The 25,838-nt window shown below is 37.2% G+C and overlaps 1 protein-coding gene across 1 annotated transcript in view; it reads left to right on the top strand.

Annotated features, from left to right (window-relative positions):
- The window catches only part of LOC120533951 (copine-8), a 780,386-nt gene that overhangs the window by 535,285 nt on the left and 219,263 nt on the right, over positions 1 to 25,838 (top strand). The window contains exon 9 of the mRNA XM_039761099.1: positions 2,816 to 2,920. Coding sequence (XP_039617033.1) covers positions 2,816 to 2,920 — 105 coding nt within the window. The remainder of the gene's footprint in view (positions 1 to 2,815; positions 2,921 to 25,838) is intronic.

Here is a 25,838-nt window from a genome sequence, read left to right as displayed (position 1 = left end):
TGTTGTTTCTTGTTGCATGTCTCCTATGTAAAATGTATATTTCTGAAAAGTTGTGTGTTTCTGAAACTTTTGAGTCTTTCTTACCTCTGTCTTGTATCATTGTAAGAGGAGCCACTTCATGTAAAATGTGCTCAACAAGCCTGTTGTAACTATTTTAGAGGTAATGAACATTGGTTTTACTATTAAAAGTAATTAGGTTGAAGCCTTCAGACCAGGACAGTCTCCTCAAGGTGTGCTGCTATACATATGTACAATATACTCAAAATACATCTCATATTGAGTAAATGAAAACATTATCTGTTTAGGGGGATGAGAGCCAGAAGAGAGTGCGTCTCTGGGCCCACTGCACTTATTTAGATGATGAAATGTCTAATACTTATTTCAAAAGTGTATTTTCAACATGTTTGCCATGTGTAAATGAGTTGTTTCCTCTTTAATTTTGGTATGTGCGCTTAGTCAGCACCTGATTGGTGAGATGAAGTCAAATGCAACTTTTGTGTTCCTGTATTTCCACATGAGTTTAACAATTTTAACAAACAAAAAAATCATTCATTGGACATTTTACATAGCTTATAAGGTTAACAGCAGCAGCAGAAAAAACATCAGCATTGCATAGCAGTGTACTTTGATCAACATGAACAAATGACTTTACACTTCGTGTGTTGTACAAATGATATGATTGCGATTTAAGTTACCATCATTTGGATATTTAAAGTAGAGGGATGTGATAATATTTTCTTTATTAGGTTTTTGCATCTTTTTGTGAAAAGGAATTATCCTGGCAAAGTTTATCTTTTATTGAGAAAGGTACTTTTTATGGAGTACAAAAAGCTCTGGATTGCTTCCCTTTCTGTAGTAGTGGTATACCCATGAGTTATGATTGTTTTTTATTTATGATTCATATATAAAGCAAAAGTCCATTTCCTGGATAGTTTTTTTGGTCAGTTCCATACACAGAGGAATGGTTTGATATTAGCTGTTGAACTGCGACTTTCTGGGCATGTCTGATCATAAAATAAAGAAAGAAAAGAAAGACACAATTCTTGACATGTCTTGCTATATGGACAACCAAGAGGATAACCCAAGGAGAAAATGTAATTGTTTCTGTTATTACTTTATATATTCCTTGTGATCAACTCTCTCTGGAGTGTTTTTAGGTAAATAAATGCAAAATCTGTGATACGCCAGACATTATTCTGGTTGTGCAAATTCTTGGGAATGTTTGCTGTTGGTTGGTGTTTACATTTTTGTGGAGTGTTTTATATAGTGTGTAATATCGTTTTGCATTTACCAGCTTTTCCATGTGAATTGCATGATGTTAGTAGGCAGTGCAGGGCAGACTACACTACCATATCTTTAACAACAGTCCCCAGTTCATCCAGGTGAATTCCAAGTTACTCTCTGGTAAACTGACAGATGTATTGTCTCCATTATCTACTGGGCATTCCCCAGGCTTTTTTTAGTGAGTACAGAGATTAGGTCTAACTGGGGTTCCATTGAAAACCTTTATAACAGGAATTTTGGTATCTCCATTGCCCAAAAAAGATAATGTTTTTATTGGCCATCAATATGTAGGGAAAGTTACAGATACAAAATATAGAATTTTTGAAGGAGTATTATTTTATATTGAAGAACAATTGACTATAAAACCTCTTGTTATGTACAGTGATGTCAAAATGGGGATACAATGCTGTACTTGCCCCAGTGTTGTCTTGCTGTCAGTTGTAGCCTCTGCTTAATATTAGTATATTCAATGAACTGAACATTTACATATAATATTTTAAACTCTGCAGAGAATTGTCAAAGTTATTTATAAAGATGTTTTTTTTTCTGTTGAGCAGTAAAACATCTATATTGGTGCAGAAAGAATTGCCTGCAACTTAACATTAGCAAAATCAAGGTAAAATCTGGTCACAATTCATGGAGTAGATGTAGAGGTGGTGCTCTCCTTCAAGTACTTCAGGGTACAGATTAGTGACTAGACGGACTGGGCTTATAAGACAAAAGTACTATATAACAAAGGACAGAGCTGGTCTTTTTTTCTTAGGAGACTGCATTCCTTTAATGTGGGATGTGACATACTTCATATCTTCTATAACTCAGTGGTGGTCAGTGTGATTTTATGCACTGTGGTGTACTGGGCTGGTAACATCACTTCAAGAGAGGTAGGTGCACTGAACCAACAAGCACATTAATAGGGCAGGCTCAGTTATGAGATGCACTGTACCCCCTGGAGACAGTAGTAAAGGAGATAATTAAAATGAAACTGCGTGCCCTTATGAACAATGCTGCACATCCTTTCTCTGACACATAACGCTGAGGACTTTCAGCCAGAAGTGTGTCAAGTAATGCTACTGTAATACGACTATGTAATGCCTCCCTATCACTGTGACAGCCAAGTCAGAAAGTTTCTTTCTTTTTTAATTTTCTTCTTTTTTTAGTCAGTCTGGTATGTGTTCAGACCATAGTGTGTGTCTCTATCTATCTATCTATCTATCTATCTATCTATCTATCTATCTATCTATCTATCTATCTATCTATCTATCGAGCCTCTGTAAAAAAACAAAAATTCTCCCTGGAAACAAAGTTCTAAAGGTAATGTTTTGGTGAAAATAATTTTAATTCAAGGATGAAATTAGTCTTTACAAAAGTTTCCTGAATCATAAAAAAGCAACTACATAAGGTGATTTTTGCTGAAAATACCAGTTTAACTAAGATCATATTTTCAGTATTTTTTGTGAGCAGTTACTTTTTGGAAATTCTTAGAGAAGTTACAGATTGCAAGTCATTCTTTCTCTGTGTCTGTTTCCATTAGGTTTACAATTTGTCATAAGACAGAAGTTGTGAAGAATACATTGAATCCTGTGTGGCAAGCATTTCAAATCCCAGTGAGAGCCCTGTGCAATGGAGACTTTGACAGGTATGATGAAAAGAGAATTTTGAATTATTAGACTATGAATTAATTGTTATTATTTATTATTTACACAAATTGTCAAATATCTTTTAGAAATACAGGTGGAATCCCATTTTAACAAAGTTAATGGGACCATAAAAAGATTTCGTTATAATGGAAATTTCATTATAACGAATATGGGAAAAATATGTAGACTGTTGTGACCGGGATCACGGGTGATTTGTCATCTCTAATGACAGCGGCGCAAGGGCAGCTCTGTAGCTGCTCTGCTCTGTCTGGTAAACAGTTAACCAAGGGCAAAGTAATTGGTTGTCTTCTGCTGGATCAGGTTTACTGCATAAACTGCTTGTTGCATGATGTTTAGAACATTTAACACCAGGCTTTGACCTACTCTTCCTCACTCTCTCCTGGTCTGCCACAGCATTGATTCCGAGCTGCTGGTTGTGTTCTAATCTTAAGGGAGCTAAAGAAGGATGATTGCCCTGTTATCGCAGCTCCTATCTCGCGTACTTGAGTACTGAAATAACAGCTCCTATTTTGAATGAAGTCTTGAGGCTGAACCTGCCTTCTCTATACAGCTATAAAGTACCTGTATTTTCCTTAGAAAGCTAGACTCACCATCCTGACTCTCGCACACCTCTGTGACCCAAGCTTGACAATACCTGTGTAAAAAAGCAATACTTCTTACACTGCAAAAAATATTTTAATTGAAAATGAGACATTAGTTGTCATTTTCATCTTTACAAGAGTGCAGGTATGAATACTGAATGGAAATGATATGCTAGATATAACTTTTTTTTGGCATAAACTTTTTTTGGTTATTGCAACAGTGCGGTACACTACCCACTTGGATGATCATTGGATGGCTGACCCAGAATTCGGCTATGTGTATGATATTGCACCTACACTCTCAGTGAGACTGCCCAAGACTGGAAATTTTGCAACATACTGTCGCTATCTGTTGCAGGGTTTCCGAGACTTGGCAAAAGTATAGGCACAGCATTATGTATATTTTGCATCGCATTATTATCTTAGGTGGCCATTTTTGGTGGAGAACATGTTAGTTATACTGAAATTTACATTTTGTTAAAATGCAAATACATTTAACATGATGTTGTATGAATGTTTGTCGAGGGGAACAAAACATTTTTGTTATTCTGAAAATTTCATTACTTTGGTAATTATTATAACGGGATTTGACCTGTATAATGAATTGAAGTGTCTTTGTTTAGCTATACATATTGTGTTATTCTGTTAATCTAACTGGAAACTTCCAAATGTTCATATAACACTGTTAAAGTATGAGACAGCCAACAGAGAGAAAGATGAGTAGGAGTGAGTCTAGCAAGAAGAGAACATTATAGTGTAGGAAGGCAGCAGCTGTTTGAACATGGTGGATCCTATAAGACAACAAGCAAGATCACTAGCCCAAGAGAGACAGAGAATTGTGATATCTGCCCCGGAAGTGTTTCCGATCTCCCTCACATATGGTCCATCAGCACTTCAAGTGAGGTGGAAACCCCATGCCACAGGGCTCCTCTGTACTTGCAGCATCCCCTGGCAGCACCCACAGCCCAATAAATCTTACAGTTCAGATCATATGGCACTTACTTACTGCTCCAGGTGCTCTAAATATTTACCTTATTACTTCAATCACTCTAGATATAAAAAACAAAGTATAGAAAGTTAAAAGCAACTTGGTTTTTATTAAAGATTAATAATGCCAGTAGCAGAAAGTAAAAAAGAAAATATAGATAGCAAAGTCTGGATATATACAGTCTTTAGAAAAAGCTTACAAAGAATTAGAGAAGTCACGTTTAGATGAACTGGTCACATGTGTCTTGGTCTCTTCTTCTGACTTCACCTTTTTGTCATTGCTGTTTCTTCTTCTGGCATTGCTCCTCTTTTGGCCATCAGACAAGGTATATTTATATATATATATTTACTTGGGATTCTGGAACATGTGATGTTACCATCATTTGATTGGCTGATTGTCAATATGATGGATGATTTTGCTTACAGTTTTGGACCTTTCTAGTACATTCTGGCATTTTTTTCCTTTTCCAAGCTGTAACTCAAATTGGCAATTCCTAGTCCCACGTCATCCATCTGTTCACAGGTTATAAAGCAGTCAATACGGCTGAGGCATCCCGTGTTCAGGCTTTCACAGGCAGTTCTTCTTTTGGTATTCTGAGCTTTGCCTGGTTTTTGATTACACCTCTACCTATTCTTTTTGTTTTTTTATTTCACACCCACTATATTCTGTGCATTCTATTGAAATCTTAACAAGTAAGCATTGCCATGTCATTTGCATCACTGCTATGTATGTGCATACTTTCACTGATGTGTGATGCTGTGGATGCCATGCTGTAAACTATGGTTCTTTGTTTCACTGGTTTTCAGTTCATTAAACATGTTTTCAGATTTGGATTGAAAACACAGCATGATTTTGACACTTTTTGAGGTGTCACAGTAAATGCATCAGCTTTTCTTTTTCTGATTCTTCTCCCTTCACTCACACTTGCCACACCTACCATTAAATTTTTTTTGGTGTTTCCTCTTGAATCACATACCACCTCATAACTCTTGATATATCACAGGTTGGGGACCACTGGTTTAGGTTATGAATATTATTTTGCTTAAATTAAGGTGTATGAGTGCTCTCCACATTGAACTGGATGCCGTGTTCATGGTTGGTTCTTTCATTGTATGAAATCTGCTGTCTGTGAGTATAAAACTAGCTTTATCAAATAAATGGATGAACAGCATAATATTGCATTTTTTTTGCTTAGGCTTATGCTTTTGGTAATTCAGGGCAAATTCTCAACTGCACAGGGAGAAAAATAAGTTGGAATACATTCACACTAATAACATTAAATTGAATTTTGAAATGTACATACACATTGATTTTAGTGATCAATAGTGGGCAATCTTGAGGTTTCCCTGACAGAATAATACCAAGAAGACCACAACTGGTCATTGGAAAGAAAAATGAAAGGGCGGTATTAATGAACAAGAGCTAAAACAAAATAAGAAAATTTGTGAAGTCTTAGCCACACTGGATCTAGCACATTTTCACAGCCTTGATTTCTTAGTTCTGTGGTCTTCACTGGACCACCAAGATACTAAATCCTATACAATGTAACTCTTCTTCTCACCTATTTATTCTTCATCACTATACTTGTTTCTACTAGAATTTATAAAATTTTGACTTTGGTGTCGATACCAGCTTTGAGACCTCAGTACCTGTATTAAAAATTACTGAAACAAATATCTAATAACTCTGCACCCTCTGTGCGTCAATCATTTAAAAGCTTGTACAGCAGCTGTCCTTTTGTCTCACTGCCTTGTCTAGTATGACATCAAAGTGTCTTCCGAGAAGATCACATCTCGTCTCCCTCCCAAATTTTTTTTTATAATAGAGAGGCGTACTTCTAGAAGAATATTCACAAAGAATGCATCATTCAAAGCTGGTCCCACAAACATGATATAGAGGCTTTAGTTTACTCTAATGGCCTGTGCATTCCCTGGATTTCACCCTAATAGAGAGTTTTTGGGATGAAGTGGAGTAGACAAGTGATTTTGTAGCTGAAAAATCCATTTGAACTATTTTTGAGATTTTCTTTTTGTAAAAGTTTCAATAAAGGATGCTTGGCTTCTTGTAACATTCAGTAATTTTTTTCTCTCACAGCAAATCATCATAAACTGTACAGAAGAGAAATCTTAAGTGCTCTTATCTTTTAAACTTAGGCTATTAACAGAAGTGTGTAACTATGAATAGACTGAAAGAATAATTTTAATAGTTTATTTCTCAGTTTGCTTTGATTTTCAGTCTATTGATTTAACTAAAATAACTCACAGTGATTTCTTCTAAAGAAAGAATACAATTATTCTTTTCAGTGTTCCTTTATGAAAGTTATGAAATACAATTGTGTTAATTTATTCATTATTATTATTATTATTATTATGGTATATCTGGCTGCCTGTCTATGAACATATACTATTTTAAGATGACAGCACAAGGAAATTCATAGAGAAGAAGCACATAATTAGTTAATGATATGTGTAATGGGGATGGTTGTACTCTTATGAGTAATTTGAGCAGAAATGTCATTTTGTGGAGGCCTGTGCCAATGGAATCATGCTGCATAACTGGTAGGGTGCCAGCTTTAGTCATTCTTTATGAACACCTTGAGAAGATGCTACTGTAGCATTGAGGTGTCTGTAGCCACTGAAATGTACTGGTAAGGATTACATAGACGTATGCAGCCAGCAAGACGTTGAGGCTGGTAACCCAAAACAGACCTCCCCTGTTTGTGACTGTGGACTTTATTAACCCATTAAATACAGCAAGTTGTAAAATCTTATTTGGGTAAAACTTAAATTCAAAAGTAGTAAGTTTGAAAACAAAATATTTTTACAGACCTGACTAATTACACTTGCTTATATCTCTGAAAACAATGCAGGGCTATGAAAAAGAAATATATTTTATTTACTGATATCCTAGGGTTATAATAAGGCAAAACATACAGTCTATATTCAGACTCCTGCAGGGCTGTTTATTGCATATTGACATACACAAATGCAATTGTTTCAGAATAGTTTTTAGTCTAATTAGTCTTATCCCTAAGGATGCCAAGGACTTAAGAGAGAAGAGAAAAATGATTGGTGTTTTCAACTGGCTAACCTGGGTAAACCCAGAAAATAACTGTTTAATCTTTGAGGATGCTGATGAATATTTCACAAGTACCATTTAGAATATAAGCTTTAAAATGTAGTTAAATTTACATGAAATGGTTTGTTGCTCAGCTCATTTTTTTCTACATTTTTCATTCCATTTTCTGTTTCCATTTTCCCAGTATCTCCTCATTCATTCTTCCTCTTGGACAGTTAATCTGTTTTTTGAGATTTTTTCAGTTGATCTCAAGAAAGTCTGTCATAATACCTGACAAATCTCCTTGGCACAATAACCCTGGGAAATAGTGCTTTCTATTAATAAGCATCTTTTATACTTGTTCATGACTTTTACTTCTTGTATTTGGCTATGCTCTGTCAGGCAAGGCTTTTACGATAGAGAAAAGAGAGTTTGCTCTGAGCGCAAGGACACAAAACCACTGAAAGTTGAAATAGGGTTTGAGCATTTGAAATAGGGAAACTTGAAAACGTTTGTCATATTAGAATCTTTTTGTGACCTTTGGGTAGCATTATTTGTTTTTTGCAACATTGTTAGAGGAGTTAGGGTTAATTGTTAGAGTAATATAATAATACTGTAAGAACTGAAGGGACTACTTGTTTATTTACTATAACAAATTTCTTTTCAAGTGACTGAAGCTTCTTACTTTAAAACAAAAAGTTGGATGTTATTCTGTCTTTTTTACCTATGACATCAACACCCAAAGGCCGCACCCTTGTATCTATTTAAAGTACTTTATCATTAAAATGACAGGTTGTAATGCTGATCCTGAATAGTGTACTAATTTTATTACCAAATGCTTAATCTGTTTCAGATTTTCTTTACCACATGATGATGCACGTTGCATTCAGGGTCCAGTGCCGTGCTAATGGTGTATGAAAGACTATTTATGACCCGGTATCCCCTGTATATTTGTTTTGTGGGTTTAGTATACTCTCTAACAAGGCAAGGTGTATTGTAAGTGTAATTTCATCATTCTATCCATTAAACATTGATACACTTGGGCTTCATATATTACAACAAACAGTTTGTTCTCGCTTGTGTCTCTGGTGTTTGAAATATGCTCTGGTAAAGTCAATGATTCTGAGATATCTTATATCTGACATTAAACTTTGATATTTTCAAGAGGTTTTTATTATCGAAAGTTAATACGAATCATCTGGTTTCTGCACTAACAGTAGATCAAGAACCCTACTTCCAGTTACAAACTGGATTCATTAATCTATCTATCAGAGAAGAGTTTTCCATTTTCTTACTGCCCCATCTTCCCTATGCCACATATCTCCAGAGATGAAACAATAAAAAAAATGTAATATTTTGCTTTTGGTCTGCTGAATCACTATACTATACATACTATTTTATGATAAGAACAAATATTTCTTGAAACTGAGGTGTCTAACAATAAATCAAATCCAACAGAAGCCTCATTTTGCAGCAAATGAAGCACAAATAAAACAAGATAAGATTTGGAATCATTTTCATATATCTTTTTATTTTTAACATTTCTAGCTATTTAGAAGAATCTTTTAAGAGAAACAGCAAAAGCTGTGAACTAGAGTTGTTCATGCTTAGTTCAGAGTTGTTGTGCAGAGTGTCAATGCAGTGAGCTTAAATACAAAATACCGCCCATGATACCACTCCTTAATGAGTATGCAATGCACTTACCTGATTTCATCTTTCACATTTAACACTTTTCAAGTGAGTACACCCTCAGGCTTCTGTTTGAATTATACATTTTCATTCAGTAAAGCTATAGTTCTTCTAACAATACCAGTTCCACCCAACCCATTTTGCTTTTTTTGCATGACTTTGCACAATAAAGAAAACAATTAAGAATCACCTTCAGTTTTGAAAAAATATGGCAGTTTGTTCATTATAGCTTTGCTACACTTGTAAGACTTTTGTGCAGGTGTTGTAGCATTGACTATTTTTGCTGCAAGCTTGCAAGCAGTTGTAATGCATTGGGGCCCTGCCTTCTGTTTTTGCAATGTGGTCGAGCTTCTACATACGCACATTCCAGGATTACATGATACAACTATTTTTTGTTTTATGTTTCAAAGTGAGGTGGGAAGACCACATTTAATTATGTCATCTCTCTTATTTTTTGGACATGAATCTGTCTAAATGTGAATGTGATGATCCATATCTTAAATCATTTAAATCTGTGCTCTACTTCCCTTTTTTGCTAAAATGTATAGCAGCCTTACTTTCCAGGCCGTTAACACATTTCTAAGCTGCACATTTACAGGTTTCTTTTATATTACAGGGGATGGTCTTATTAATGAACTGTTAACCATCTTTGTATTATATCAATTGGGAGTAACTGTTGTGGATGAAATAATTTTCTGTCCATAAAAATTACATTTCAGCTTTGTTAAATAAATTGATGAAATGCAGACTCTCAAAAGACTTCAATTTCCTTCAAAGGCAAGACAAATGCAAAGACCATAAGGCTTACAGAGGCCTAGTTGTTCCGTTAAACTGGAAAGGGTAGCTGCTGGTTTGCTTATAGATATCACACAGTACAAAAATGACAATGGGGAAACTGATTATCTGCAAGCAGGCCTGCAGTACATATTGATGACTCCATTGATTCACAAAACCATAAATGATAAATGCAAGTAAAATAAATGAGACCAAACAAAATTCCCAACAGTGAAAACGTCAGGCATGGATTCAAACAATACAAAAAACAAACTCCAAGATGTCTCGGGTCATCCCATTGAGATATTTTTCCATAAGTCTCCATGTCTGAGTGAAGTATGTTGTCATGAAATGACATGCCTAATTTTTTCAGATATGCTTGTCATTCTGTTTGTTGGCAAAATCCTTCATTTGACCCAGTCAGTATTTTCATTGGTACATGAGCTGTGTTCCTCGGTTCAAACAAAGGTTCATATCTACTATAGCCTTGATTTTTCCTTTATTTTCTGACCTTCATTATCCATTAATCCAACATTTCAGTTTATTCACAGACTGCTAACATGTTAACCAACTTTTCTGTTCAGGTAAATGGGAGTTTCAAAAAATTCAATCCTTTTCAATGAATACTAGTTTTCAGCTTCTCTTGGTGGACAAGCACAAGCTGTGAACAGATTTAAAATGAAAAAATAGCAATATTATAATCCAGCATACCATGTAACATGTACATAAACTAGAAATTGACCAAAGGTGTAGTTTTATTTTGGCCAAAAATAAAAATGTAACATAATCTTAAAGTGTTCAATGCCGAAAATAGTCACAGCTGAAAACCAGTCTCATTCATGGTTTACTTCTATAAAAATAATAATAAATTCAGTGTTCTGAATAACACTAAATTCCTTAAGCATTTCAACAACAGTTAAATAGTGTAACATGAGGACAGCTTTGTCATTTTTTAATGGCAATGCAGTGGAACCTCGGGTCACGAATGTCTCGGAACAAGTACATATTCACCAAACATTTGCATCTGTTCATGACCACACACTGGGGTGATGAGCATGCCAGTTTCCCTTCTGGTTTGTATGTGCCGATGATTTCCGCACGTGTTCAGTCTCTCCCTGTGCATTTGCTGTGAACTTTTTGTGCTCTATTTCATTTCCCTTCCGGTTCATACACGCCAGTGATTTATGCACGTGTTCAGTCTCTCCCTGTACAGTTCATTATTCTCGGTCAGACGTGCATTGCTCAGAGGGACTTTACCTCAAAACTATAATCTCCTCTCCACACAGTTCCTCCTCACTTACTTCATGCCAGAACTTAACTCATGCAAAGTTAGTTTTCTTGGTTGTTTATGGTTAGTTTTTGTACAGATTAAGGATTTTTCAAATGTTAATTTTTTTTTCCTGTGCTTAAAACTCAGTAGAAAAAAGTGTTTACAGCAAGTGGTTCGTAAAGGCTGTAGCGTAAACTCTTGCAATGTTAGTTTTCTCTGTTCAAGGTTTTCTCAGTGTTATTCAATGTTTTTACATTTAGTTTACTATTACACTGTGCATTCTATGGTATAATTAACTATTTTTGTGCTTAAAAATCTTTAAAAAATATATATTTACATACAGCTCGTACAGTCTGGAACGGATTAATTGTATTTACATACAGTCCTATGGGATAAATTAGTTCGGGTCACAACCAAATCGGGTTGCGACCGGAGTTTTGGAACGAATTACGGTCAAGATCGTATGTTAGCTTTAATTTTTATGTAAAATGTATATTGTGGGGTACAGCCCAGACACAGACAGGCAGACATGTTGTTTCACCACACATGTGTTTATTTACAATACTTATTTACAAATAAGTATAGTAACCCAGTGCCGCAGCACCAATCACCCCTTCAAGTCCTGGCCACACGACAATGCCTTGCTCAGTCCTCAGGCGGCCCCTTTTATCCTCACCCGGATATGCTCCAGGTGCTCCCCGGCAATCACCCGTCAACACGCCCCTGTGTGGCAGAAGTGCCGGCTGTACTCCCGGAAGCATTCCGGGTGTCCCTGCTACTCTTCCCCCCCATCACTTCCTCCCAAGGCACCGGGGCGCCCCCTGGCGGTGACCGCAGGCCCCTGCAAGGTTGGGCTTCCAAGCCCTCAACCCGTGGCCCCCAAAGCAACCAGGGTGGCAGCCCCCACATGATCCCAGATGGGCGCACGCCCTATTCCGGTCCTTCACAGCATCCCAGCCGGGTCGTCGCCCCTGGCATCCCTGACAATATTTATTGTCAGCACTGCAACTCTCAGACAGTGACAGGAAAAATGTTTGAGAGTTTCACAACATAGCTGTCACTTTTATCACAACATGGCCATTGTGTATATTTCCAAGGTTAAAACATAGTGTGATCATAAAGAGGCATTCTGTGAATCAGGAGTCAAGAAGAACAATGCTAGGCATGGTGGTTTAATTTATTTCAGGTGTATTTTAGAATTATGAGCATCTACATTTTAGCTGATCAACTATCAGGTAAATCTGGCTCCCACCTGTATCCCTGTAGAAGCCTCTTAGATAGAACACTGATTTCCTCGGTGACTGCAGCTGACATTTTTTTTTCCTCAGCTCACCACCTATTATGTTCCCCAATTCTATCCCCTTGTCTGTGTTGACTGCCCTCCTTTTCTAGGCACTTTTTCTTGGCCTTCATGTCTTATGTTGTGCACTTCTGGTTCCCTCCTGAAAAAAACAGCTCTTGAGCCACCATTCTGAGTGCCGAACCATTTTAAAGCTGTTCCCCCACCACCCCCTTTGTTTCCTGTAAGTTCTAACATGGCACAAACTGTGAAAATGAATAAAATGCTTGTGGTACAAAACAATTCCATACTTAATAACAAAACACAACAAAGCTAAAAACATCAAGAGCAGTTTAAATGTGTTAATGAAAATTAAATCACATTGTGTATCATTAACACTAGAATTACCAGAGTCTACGAGAAAACTCGTAAATCCGGCCCACCTTAAATCTGTTCACACCTCTCAATCAGTGTCTTTTGTCCTTTAAATCTGCTATTCCATCCCCCACAGTCACAGAACATTCACTAAGTTCTCCCAGCTCATGCCTTGTTTGATTATCAGGGAGTGAACTGCTGGAGTTTTGGAGTGGAAATAATAGATCATTATTTGGAACACATGCATTTCATCAGTGTTCCGTTGCAACAGTAATTTGTGTAAACACATTGTTAAAACAGAAACTTTTTCATACTTTAGTAATAAATGTTACAAAATGTAGGCATTGTAATAAGCAAGACAAAACAGGTCAAGGTTTGGGGGTTTTAGACCCGTATACTGTAAATCAAAGGTCCAAATGCTTTTCCGAGAAATCATAAGACAATCAAGGGATGGGAAGACGGACAATTTAAACAGCCAGACCAGAAATTAGAAACGTGGAATTGTGGGAAGGCGTGGTGGTGGATGGGTAGCAGACGTCATCAGTGTGGGACCAGAGGGAAAAAAAGGAACCCGGAAGTGTTGTTGTTTTGGTTGTTCGGGCAGGATTATGGCAGGGCGCTTTCTCTTTTCTACGGGAAGAGAGAGATAGGTTAGTACCCTGCCATTGTCCCCAGGAAGAACTTGTCGGGACGCGCGTCGGGGCTTTAAGCACAAAACATCATCGCACTAATGCAATATTATTTGAAAACGTACCATTCAAGTCAAAAAATGATTTCTTCCAAATATCATATATACCTATGTCTCTGTTTTTTTTTTTTTTTTTCGAACATCATAGACCATAAGGTGCATACTAATTCTGCGTTAGCAGGAACACTCAATAAAACAGAATAAAAAAAAATCAATGACGGTGGGATATGAAGAAGGCAGATTCACCAGCGTGTGTGTTAGCTTTTATCTCTCCAGATCAGAGAATGTCCAGTTCCATTGCTTCATAACACTACTCAAATCTACAGTTTCAAATAAAAACTAACTGTGTCAGATCCCTAGGGTGGTAGTATGTATCGTGATCATGAGTGAGAGAATAAAAGTGAAAAAAAAGGTAACTTTTACAAGTACAAAACTATAAATGTACACAGTCTGTTACAGACGCAAACCAAATGTATGTGTGTACTGTATAATATTAACAATAAAAGCAGCTCACTGCTGAAAACAGTAAATATAGGAGGCAGTGGGGATCAAACCGGTGGCCTCTTGATTACAAGTCAGAAAATCTTACCGCTACGCCATGGAAGCTGTTGTATCATCCTTGAACCTTTTGTGAAAGTGTTTATTTGATCTTTGGACTTCAGGCTTCACACATTCTATAGTTTATGCCTACATTTTGTAACATTTATTACTAAAATATGAAAAAGTTTCTGTTTTAACAATGTGTTTACACAGATTACTGTAGCAACGGAACACACATGAAATGCATGTGTTCCAAGTAACGATATATTATTTCTACTCTAAAACTCCAGCAGTTCACTCCCAGATAATCAAACAAGGCATGAGCTGGGAGAACTTAGTGAACGTTCTGCGACGGTGGGGGAAGGAATAGCAGGCTGCTTGCTGCTTGTCATAATCGGCACATTTACAGGACAAAAGACGCTGATGGAGAGGTGCGAATGGATTTAAGGTGGGCTGGATTTACGAGTTTTCTCATTGGCTCTGTTAATTCTAGTGTTAAGCATTGTAGTATTAAGTCTGTTTCACAAAGATTATCTTGAGTGTTGGCAAGCCAAAAACTTATCTATTGCTTGAGTGGAGACAGATTCCAGTGAACATCTCCTATAGTCGCTACTTCTGTGTTAATACACATCTCAATTAACTTTAACTTCCTCAGAGCAAGGCACCAATCAATAATTGAAACTAAATAAATATTGCAAGGTAGAAAAACCTTTCTTGGCCTTTCTGCCAGACATCTACACTAATCTGCATGTACAGGAGCTAGAGATACTCCGAGAACTCCGAAAACCTGTGTCTTATAATTGTGTATGTTAGGTACAGCTGAGAATAGCGGCTCGTTACAGTCATTCATATAAACAGATCACACATTATTAAGTAGTTGGCACTGTTTGCACCATAAGGTGTCTAATGTGGTTTTTGACATTTTAAAATGTGTAATTTTACCAAACTTCAAATAATTAGTTCTTGCATTGTAACAGCACTCCTGTACACTTGGTGATTTCAGTTCTAAAATGGTTTGCAAATCACTCTTATCACTGTAGTTCCCTATTAGTCATCAGTGAATCCGTTTTCTATACTTTCTTTTTATCCAGTAGGTCATATGAGCCAATGCTTTTTCTGACATTATTGGGTGCTGGAAGTAATCATCTTTTAATGGGATGCCATCTATCTTGAGGAACACTTATGCATATTTCAGCAGTCGTTCATGGTCTAACAAGTTAAAGCTGGCAATGAACTAGGCTTCATGTCTTAACAATGTAAGAAAATTCATAGTTTTGATTGAAAATGCTGTGTAGTAGCACTATCATGATGAAGTAGAAGCTCCCAGTTGTAATTGGTTTTTAGCTGATGGAAACAAACTTTATTGCTTACAGGTCCTTTCAGAGAGTACTTCATCACTTCACAAACCACACAAGAATACATTTAAAATTAATCATCTGGTTTTGCAAATCATTTTTGTTTTACATTAATAAAGATAGGGTTCTGGCAAATTAGACAATGAACTGCATGTTCACCATTGTGTTCTAAACAAATCCTAAATGAACAACAAATTATTGTCTCTCCACCTTCCTGCACTAGGCTGTTAAATTGTCACCTAAAAATATAGATTTAACAAAGCCTGGCAAAATTACTTCACGTTTTTTGCCTATTGTGTTATATTTTATTCAGTTATAAAATGTGAAGTTTGCTTATCTTCAAGTATAGTATGTGCAAGTAAATAACTGTATGCATTCCCTGTAAAGCAATAGACAAATTTGCTCCGTTTGTTAAAAATGTGCTGAGTACATAGTATTCCTCTGGGAAGAACATATAAAAATGTCTGCTTTTACAAATTAAATGCTGCATACTATAAAAAGGTTTATTTGAAAATGAAGCAGTGCTTTGCCAGGCTGTCTTTAAATATTTGTCACACTGACAAGGAGTGAGGAGTGATCTTAAGCAATGAAACAACTGAGAGCTCAGTGCTGATTTGACATTGATTAAACTTTTGGCTTCTATTACTAATTTTCTAGTTAACCAATGTGGAATACCTATCCATCCTTCCAACCATTTGTTAATCTTTCCAGCCATTCATTTCTGAACTTCATGTTTAAAGGAAAGTGTTTTTTTTATATACATGAGGAGTCCATTTAGTTGTTCAAGAGGTTGGTTAGCTATTTGCCCAGTTATCCCATAAGATATTTTTTTTCTAATATAGGGTCCAGTACAAGGGAGTAATAGAGTACATTATAAACAAACCCTGTGTTAGTTTATTATTTTAACCTCCAACTATATGTATAAAATGAATTGGAAGTCATTCTAATGAAACATTTGTGTTTCAAATGTTCTTCCTTAAAATGAGGAAATTTGGAACAATGCTATACATCAGTAATCACTTACTTTAATTAAAGTTTTCCAAAGATGATAATAAAAAAACTCAACAATGATATTTCAACATCCATCCATCCATATCCCAACAACAAGGTCACGGGGGTCTGCTGGAGCCAATCCCAACCAACACAGGGTGCAAGGAAAGAAACAAACCCTGGGCAGAGCACAAGCCCACCGCAGGGCACACACACACACTAGGGACAATTTAGAATCACCAATGCACCTAACCTGCATGTCTTTGGACTGAGGGAGGAAACCCACGCAGACACGGGGAGAACATGCAAACTCCATGCAGGGAGGACCCGGGAAGCGAACCCAGGTCTCCTAACTGCGAGGCAGCAGCGCTACCCACTGCACCACCGTGCCATCCAAATAAAAAACAAACACACAAATATATTTTCATGGTGAATATTCAGAAGCAATCATTTAGCTGTATGTTGTCTTCAGCAACAAGGTGCATTTCATTGTTAATTGCCCCATGTACTTTGACAGGCACAGAGCAGTTCCTAAAACGAGAACTACAGCACAGTATTAAAAATGTAACAGACAGAAATATGAACTGAGCCAATAGACAGCATTCACGCTACCAGAGCAGTTAAGGCTCAGTCTGGTTTACTTTAGTTAGGACAGGTGTCAGATTGGAACCACAGAAGAATATTGTATATTACCGAGGCAGCAAACTCCCTAGTGGAGACCAGAAATGTTTGTGCAAGTATTTATTTGATAACTGTAGGCTGCACACTAAGCAGTGCTGCTGGGAAACAAGGCTCTATGTAGTAAAAAAATCAAATTACAATGAGCCTTTTTTAGTGTCCACAGTGGCAGCAGTGGGGAAGCTTTTATAAGTCTTAGAATAGTAAGGTAGAAGTCAAAATGCAGTACAATATTCCATCATTGTGGAAAAACAAGGATCTTCTTATTCATCACAGGCTAAAGCCTTTTTTGTCTGTTCTGGAGCTTCACAGTCAGTTCTCAAAGGGTCTGTGAGTTTACAAGTTTTCACTGCAACCAGTCACTCATATAGAAACCATTGCTTTTATTTATTTCTTTGATTCCTGCCATATGTTTGCTTGCTGTGCTTGATTTCCTGTTTCTGCATTCAGATTTGTGAAATTATAACAAAGCATACAGTGCCTGGATTGTTTACCAATAGTCTTCATTATTTTTGCACATGTTTTTGAATGGTTCCATATTTCTGTTTTAGTAAAGTATGGACATAGTGATGTAATCTTCTTAAAAGCAATTAATAGAAATGTACCAATCATAACCGCTATGCTTCACTAATTTTATAATGAAAAATTAATTACAAATTGTATGTCAGACCCCAAATTTTCTTAAGACCCCTTCCCATGCCGCTGAAAAGTACATTAACTAATAAAAGTGTATTTTACAGATATGACCCAGAGAAAAGGTGCAGGGAAAAAATGTAATAAATGATGTATATGCAATACCCCAAACTCCCCAGACATAAGCCGATTCTGAAACAGCCAACCCTCTCCTCTCCCAACATATACAGTAAACAAAATACCATAAAATCATGTACCCAAAAATATCCCACAACGTCCACTCAATTTTATTCTCTTTATAAGATAATCGTATCCCAATATTTCAATTCTTCAGACGTGCCAATCTCAGAATAAAAGATTTATTGCTCGCTCTGATCCCGATTCCATCCACTGTCTAGTCCACTTTCCTCAGTATATCAGGATTCTTCGAGGTGGCCACCCCCAAACTGCATCGGACTTTTGGAGCTCCACAGATCCTTTTCCTGGCCTTACATAGGTCACATCTTTCCCCTCTGCCATAAAGCATGGGCTGTTTTTCCTCTCTCTTTCTGCATTTTCGTGCTCCTTTTCAATAATGCATCCATTTCCATGGCACTCTCGGAAATCACAACAACAGCCCCATACCTCACAAAGGTCCTTCCTATCCAACCCACCCATCTTATTTTATAGTTGTGCTCAGATGGAGACAGGATTCACATAGAGAGACAAAAGACAAACCAGAACATAAATTTATGTGGCAGTGCTATTAAAAAAATCTACACCCCACACATACTTATCCTGTGCATTATCAAAAGGTCCCTATCACAGGCCTAACCAGAAACATGGCCATTTTTCAAGACCAAGTCATTTTAAAAAACCCAACCAGCAGAACAGAAACCACAACAATGAGAAAAGTAGGTTTAAACTGTCTTCAGCTGTTTGTCCTTATCTCAGCTACTATACCAGGGCAATGGAGAAAGCTTTTTTATGATTGTCTGACTATGCAATGATCCTCCCTGCGTGGAGTTTGCATGTTCTCCCCGTGTCTGCATGGGTTTCCTCCGGGCGCTCCGGTTTCCTCCCGCAATCCAAAGACATGCAGGTTAGGTGGATTGGCGATTCTAAATTGGCCCTAGTGTGTGTTTGGTGTGTGGGTGTGTTTGTGTTTGTCCTGTGATGGGTTGGCACCCTGCCCAGGATTGGTTCCTGCCTTGTGCCCTGTGTTGGCTGGGATTGGCTCCAGCAGACCCCCGTGACCCTGTATTCGGATTCAGCGTGTTAGAAAATGGATGGATGGATGGACTATGCAATGAGTTTTATAAGGATACAGTGGGATGCAAAAGTTTGGGCAACCTTGTCAATAGTCATTGTTTTCCTTCATAAATTGTTGGTTGTTACGATAAAAAATGTCAGTTAAATATATCATATAGGAGACACACACAGTGATATTTTAAAGAGAAATGAAGTTTATTGGATTTACAGAAAGTGTGCAATAATTGTTCAAACAAAATCAGGCAGGTACGTAAATTTGGGCACCACAAAAAATAAATGAAATCAATATTTAGTAGATCCGCCTTTTGCAGAAATTACAGCCTCTAAACGCTTCCTGTAGGTTCCAATGAGAGTATTTTTGACCATTCCTCTTTACAGTACAATATCCCAACACCAGGAAAAGGTTTGCATATAGCATATAGCAGCCACCCCTGATTTATCTGTATCACTGTACCTTGTAAAATATACCTGATGATATTGAGTGCTTTCTTATAACCAGAGTGGCAGTGCTTCAAGACAAATTACTTGAATTTTGCAGCAATAAAGAAAGCCAAAATAAATGATTTCACAAAAGTACCAGATTATTTTACCATATGATGTATCATTTTTACAAACAAACAAAAAAACAAGTGCTGGTACACAGTTGCCCCAATCTTCTGCACGTGTCTGCTTAATAATTATGACAAGCTTGTGTCTTCCTTGCCCAGAGGGGACTGGGCGGTCTCTTGGTCTGGAACCCCTACAGATTTTATTTTTTTCTCCAGCCTTTGGAGTTTTTTGTTTTTCTGTCCACCCTGGCCATCGGACCTTACTCTTATTCTATGTTAATTAATGTTGACTTATGTTTATCTTTTATTGTGTCTTCTATTTCTCTATTCATTTTGTAAAGCACTTTGAGCTACATTTTTTTTGTATGAATATGTGCTATATAAATAAATGTTGATTGATTGATTGATTGATTCCTAAGGTGAGCTGGTTGCTTTAAAGAATTATCCTGTTTCAGGGCTACATTCTTTTCAATTTTTAAGTTTTAATCAATCATTTTAAAGTACATAAATTTTTTTGAGGGTGTAGTCACTTTGGATATTTCAAGGAGTTTTGCTTACTTTATGCATTAGGGGAATGATTGCCGAATCATTTGCTTTAATAAAGTGGGGTTTAAAAAAACAAAATTGTTTATAAATGAAGTTGAATGAAAAAGACCAGTAGTTGTATCTTTGTCTAATTATTTTTTTTTCAAATATTTTTTTCATTAACATTTTGCCCAACAATATATTGGGATATTTATTTTCAGAATACACATGATCTAATGATTGATTTTCACCCATTTATAATTTTTTCAATAGATACTGTTGTCTTTCATAACATCAGCTTTTAAGTAGGGTCATAATAGTCAGAAAAAGAGTAGTATACAAATGTCTATGGTAGCGTGGATAAGCGGCTTTGGGATGTTGATGCGAGGCGGGAGGAGGTTGTTGGAAGATGCTTTCATGTACAAATGCATGCAGTTTGCTCAATTCCTTCATTAGTTCTCCAGAGTGTATGATTAGGCACCTGTGTCCACTGAAGCATAAATGGAGCCCAAGTGGGACATATACACTCACCTAAAGGATTATTAGGAACACCTGTTCAATTTCTCATTAATGCAATTATCTAATCAACCAATCACATGGCAGTTGCTTCAATGCATTTAGGGGTGTGGTCCTGGTCAAGACAATCTCCTGAACTCCAAACTGAATGTCAGAATGGGAAAGAAAGGGGATTTAAGCAATTCTGAGCGTGGCATGGTTGTTGGTGCCAGACAGGCCGGTCTGAGTATTTCACAATCTGCTCAGTTACTGGGATTTTCACGCACAACCATTTCTAGGGTTTACAAAGAATGGTGTGAAAAGGGAAAAACATCCAGTATGCGGCAGTCCTGTGGGCGAAAATGCCTTGTTGATGCTACAGGTCAGACGAGAATGGGCCGACTGATTCAAGCTGATGGAAGAGCAACTTTGACTGAAATAACCACTCGTTACAACCGTGGTATGCAGCAAAGCATTTGTGAAGCCACAACACGCACAACCTTGAGGCGGATGGGCTACAACAGCAGAAGACACAACTCATCTCCACTACAAATAGGAAAAAGAGGCTACAATTTGTATGAGCTCACCAAAATTGGACAGTTGCAGACTGGAAAAATGTTGCCTGGTCTGATGAGTCTCGATTTCTGTTGAGACATTCAAATGGTAGAGTCAGAATTTGGCATAAACAGAATGAGAACATGGATCCATCATGCCTTGTTACCACTGTGCAGGCTGATGGTGGTGGTGTAATGGTGTGGGGGATGTTTTCTTGTCACACTTTAGGACCCTTAGTGCCAATTGGGTATCGTTTAAATGCCACAGGCTACCTGAGCATTGTTTCTGACCATGTCCATCCCTTCATGACCACCATGTACCCATCCTCTGATGGCTATTTCCAGCAGGATAATGCACCATGTCACAAAGCTCGAATCATTTCAAATTGGTTTCTTGAAAATGACGAGTTCACTGTACTAAAATGGCCCCCACAGTCACCAGATCTCAACCCAATAGAGCATCTTTGGGATGTGGTGGAACGGGAGCTTCGTGCCCTGGATGTGCATCCCACAAATCTCCATCAACTGCAAGATGCTATCCTATCAATATGGGCCAACATTTCTAAAGAATGCTTTCAGCACCTTGTTGAATCAATGCCACATAGAATTAAGGCAGTTCTGAAGGCGAAAGGGGGTCAAACACCGTATTAGTATGGTGTTCCTAATAATCCTTTAGGTGAGTGTATATACACACACACACAAATGTTTATTTATCATATATGTAAACACACACATAAATATCACACATTTTCGATTATTATGCGCACCCTTGGCTCTCTCATTCTTTCAGACAGGGTTGTGTTACCCTTGGTTGGAAACGTCTCAGTCGCAGCTATACAACGGTATGAAGCTTGCAATGGCATGACCCACTGAGCCAGGGCAATATTCATTGATGTTTTGTGAAGTAATAAGTGAGAACACATGAAAATTCAGATGTCCGTTATGCACACCTAGGCTTGATCCATTTGTTTAAAAAATGGTTGTGTTACTTGTGTTTGGAAATTTCACAGTCTTTGCTGTCCAATGGTTTTTGGTGGTATGATTCACTGAGCCAGAGTTAATTCCCCCAACCCCCAGAAATGCAAAATGGTAGGTGCCAGTCATTACTTCCCAGCTCCTTTTCTTTGGATGATATCTCATAATCGATATGCCGTACAATAAAGTGCTTGGGCGTGTTTTGATTTGGGGAATCTGCTGTAAGTACTGACACAGCATGTCACTTGTATATATTTGCTGTTGTGAAGTAATATGTGAAAGGACACGGAAATTCAGACAAGCAGAGTGATGGTTTTCCAGTTTTCAGCTCATCACTTGCGTTTGCTTATTTGGAGTGAGGGTTCAATGTATTGATTGAAATCTACTGGTCAAGACCTTTACTCCTTGTACAGAATAATTACTGTTTTTTTTCTGTTTTTTTGTGACGATTTATGAAACATCCCACATACTGTATGATTTCATACCAGATTAAAAGTATACTGTAAATACTGTACTATAACAATGTGATCACTACAAGGGTGAAGTTGACACCCATCGCTTGAAAATGATGCATTGTTTGTGTCAGTGTGTGGTGTAGTTCACTTCTATGCTGTGGCAAAAGATTTTTTTAAAACATTTTTGAACCCTTGCTTAGGGTTAAGAGGATTGATAATTTCTTGACTTGTTTATTGGAAGAACTGCACTGCACTTTTGTTTCTTTGGACACCGTTGAAAATAAGAGCACATTTGCACTTTACAATTTCCTGTATCCCCATTGCCCAGCTTATTCTTGGACATGACAATCAAACAGTCCCAGGCTCAAGGAGTGATGCCAGCTGCAATGAACCCAGGCCCTGTGGTTTTTTTTTTTTCCAAGTGAACCAATTGACTCTTATGACCGTTAGAGTCACGATTATCACACTGCTAATTAAAATTGTGAAATGCATTTGACTGCCAAATATGAATAAATGAAGTTAAGGCTCGTTTATAGAAAAGGCTCCTGTTTTCAATGAGTCTGTGAGGCTAAATGACCAGTTGTCTGTAGATATATTAATCTTTTGTTAGCAGACCATGCTGTTCATTTTTATAGCCCTGTTCTGTTTTTATATTAGGACTAAAAATACATAGAATAGGCAGCAGCTGTAAATGTTAAGAAACTCTTGCAATGTGAATAAGTAAAGAGTGAAATAAATAGTTTTTCTTAATAGAGTTTTGCTGGAAAAGTAGTGACACAGTCCCTGAAGTGAAATTTCAACAGTAATAAAAAAATGCAAACTAGAAATCATATGGGCCCCAGAAAGGAGAGAATGCTGCTTTCAGAGATCGAGTGAAGTTTAAATTTTTCAGCACCCTTTCACCAAAAAAGGAAAACATGAATGTAATTAATAATTATTATTATTAAATTACATGAATGTAATTAAATCTGTTCAAGTAATTTTTTAGAATTACTGCTTTATTTAAATAGCTGACTTCTGGACATTTACTATGCCCTCAATGAATTTATGCATCTGTACATGGACACCTTAAAGGATCTTCATTTTAATAAATCTAATCATTTTTTATTGTCTTTTTTATGTTTCTTACTCTATTATTTTTTAAACCAGTGGCACAGCACTTTTTCTATTTCTCTATGAATTAACAGTCTGACAATAACTATGTAATTTCTTCTCCTGAACTTTGGTAAGCGATCTTAGTAAAACTCGAAATGAGTCATTGAAACATTGTACATTCTCTATTCCTGTAATGTTATGCAGAATGTATTAAATATATTTTCTTCATATTAAAAGTTGCACACATACAGTATATAATATTAACTATTTCTTCTATTCATTTTCAAAATGTTTTTGCAGTAGAAAAGATTTGAAATAGAGGACTTTCTAAGCTAATCAGAGAAATGAAGAAGCTGGCTACTATACCTGCATCAAGTATCTTAGCCATTGTATACTGTAAATTACTTTTCCAGTATTTCTAATTAAATTTAAATCTTGGTGAAAAGACCTGTGTTAAATTCCTGGCTTGGTGATGGTCATCTTGACCAGCAAGTGTAAACTGGCCCTTTATCAATGAAAGTCTATGTGTGTGCTGGGACAGTCTCTCAAAAATGCTGTATTTGAAGAAGAGTTCCATAACTAAAAGGATGGACAGATGAAAACTTGAAGTATTCAACTGAATTATTTCTTTTATGTTGGTGTAAGTTATGGTTGAAAAGAGCATTGTATCCAAAGAAATACTCATTAGTCACTGTTTTGATTCAAAACATTCTTCCTTTTCTTTTTACTACATCCACCCAGTTAAACACATGCCCATATTCCAATCCTGCCACCTTGTCTTTTACGTAATCATCTATATTTCCAACTGTTAAAGAAACGCAGGATTCAATTCTGGAAATAACACACACACACACACACACACGCACGCACGCACTCCCACTCCACCCTACACCCACATCCAACTTCCTTCTTAACCTTATGTTGAATAGTTACAGGGCCAATGTGGGGGAACCCAAGCTCTTCTAGAGCGATGATAATTCTATGAAGAAGCAGGAGCAGTCTGAGAAGATATCCCCAAAGAGATAGCGTCTGATGGAGGAGACTACCAAGTGAGGACAGAAGTCTCTGAAGTTGTAGTGCTGGCTGATGAAGGTAGTGACACTGTATAAAGCCAGTTACAGTGCATCCGGAAAGTATTCACAGCGCATCAGTTTTTCCACATTTTGTTATGTTACAGCCTTATTCCAAAATGAATTGAATTCATTTATGTACATGTGATGTCTCAGTTTTTATTTTTAATAAATTTACAAAAACCTCAAGTAAACTTTTTTCACATTGTTTTTATGGGGTGTTGTGTGTAGAATTCTGAGGGAAAAAAATTAATTTAATCCATTTTGGAATAAGGCTGGAACATAACAAAATGAGGAAAAAGTGATGCGCTGTGAATACTTTCCGGATGCACTGTATCTCACCAGCAGGACTCATCTGTAAGCTAGAAAGTTGCAGGGGCCAGTTGCCTTAGAATGTGAATGGGATCTGACCTTAAGCTTGTTATTGCAATTTGCACGCTTTACCCTTACTCATTCAGACAGAGCTAGTCTGGGTGACTTTTCGTGCTTTGCCCTGTGATAATTACGTTTCATTCGGTTCTGTGCCTGTATTACTTTTTTGCTGTATTTGTGAGTGTTTGGGTCACATGCCCAGGTTTATACTTTGGTGCTAGGCAAGTTAAAGGCAGTTTTATTTCTCAGCCTATCATTAAAGAAGCAGGGAAGAAGCCTGTAGTAGCATGCATATGGTCAATATTTGGCCAGTAGACTGTGTCCCTATAATGTTGTTTTACCTTCACAATCCCCAGATGGCCTGCATGGGCATTGTGAAATACTCTTAATACAGGGATTACAGTTCAGTGGCCCCTTGCAACACATACCTCCTCCCCACAAGAGAGTTAATCTTGCACCCAATAAAAGGGAAGAAGCTTTTGTCTATCCCTCCACAGTATATCTTCGTACAAGACAGAGCAGTTTATCATCACGGGAGGCTTGACGTAATTCCTCTATTGTAACTGTGCCCTTAAGTTGTACCTGCAGCATATGAATCCAGGCACCATCCTCTGAGACTGACCCCACAGGCAGGGATAAGGAAACAGACCTAGAGAATA

Source organism: Polypterus senegalus, chromosome 8 (assembly GCF_016835505.1).
Source record: "Polypterus senegalus isolate Bchr_013 chromosome 8, ASM1683550v1, whole genome shotgun sequence".
Lineage (NCBI taxonomy): Eukaryota > Metazoa > Chordata > Cladistia > Polypteriformes > Polypteridae > Polypterus > Polypterus senegalus.
This window is presented reverse-complemented; position numbering and strand designations above follow the sequence as displayed.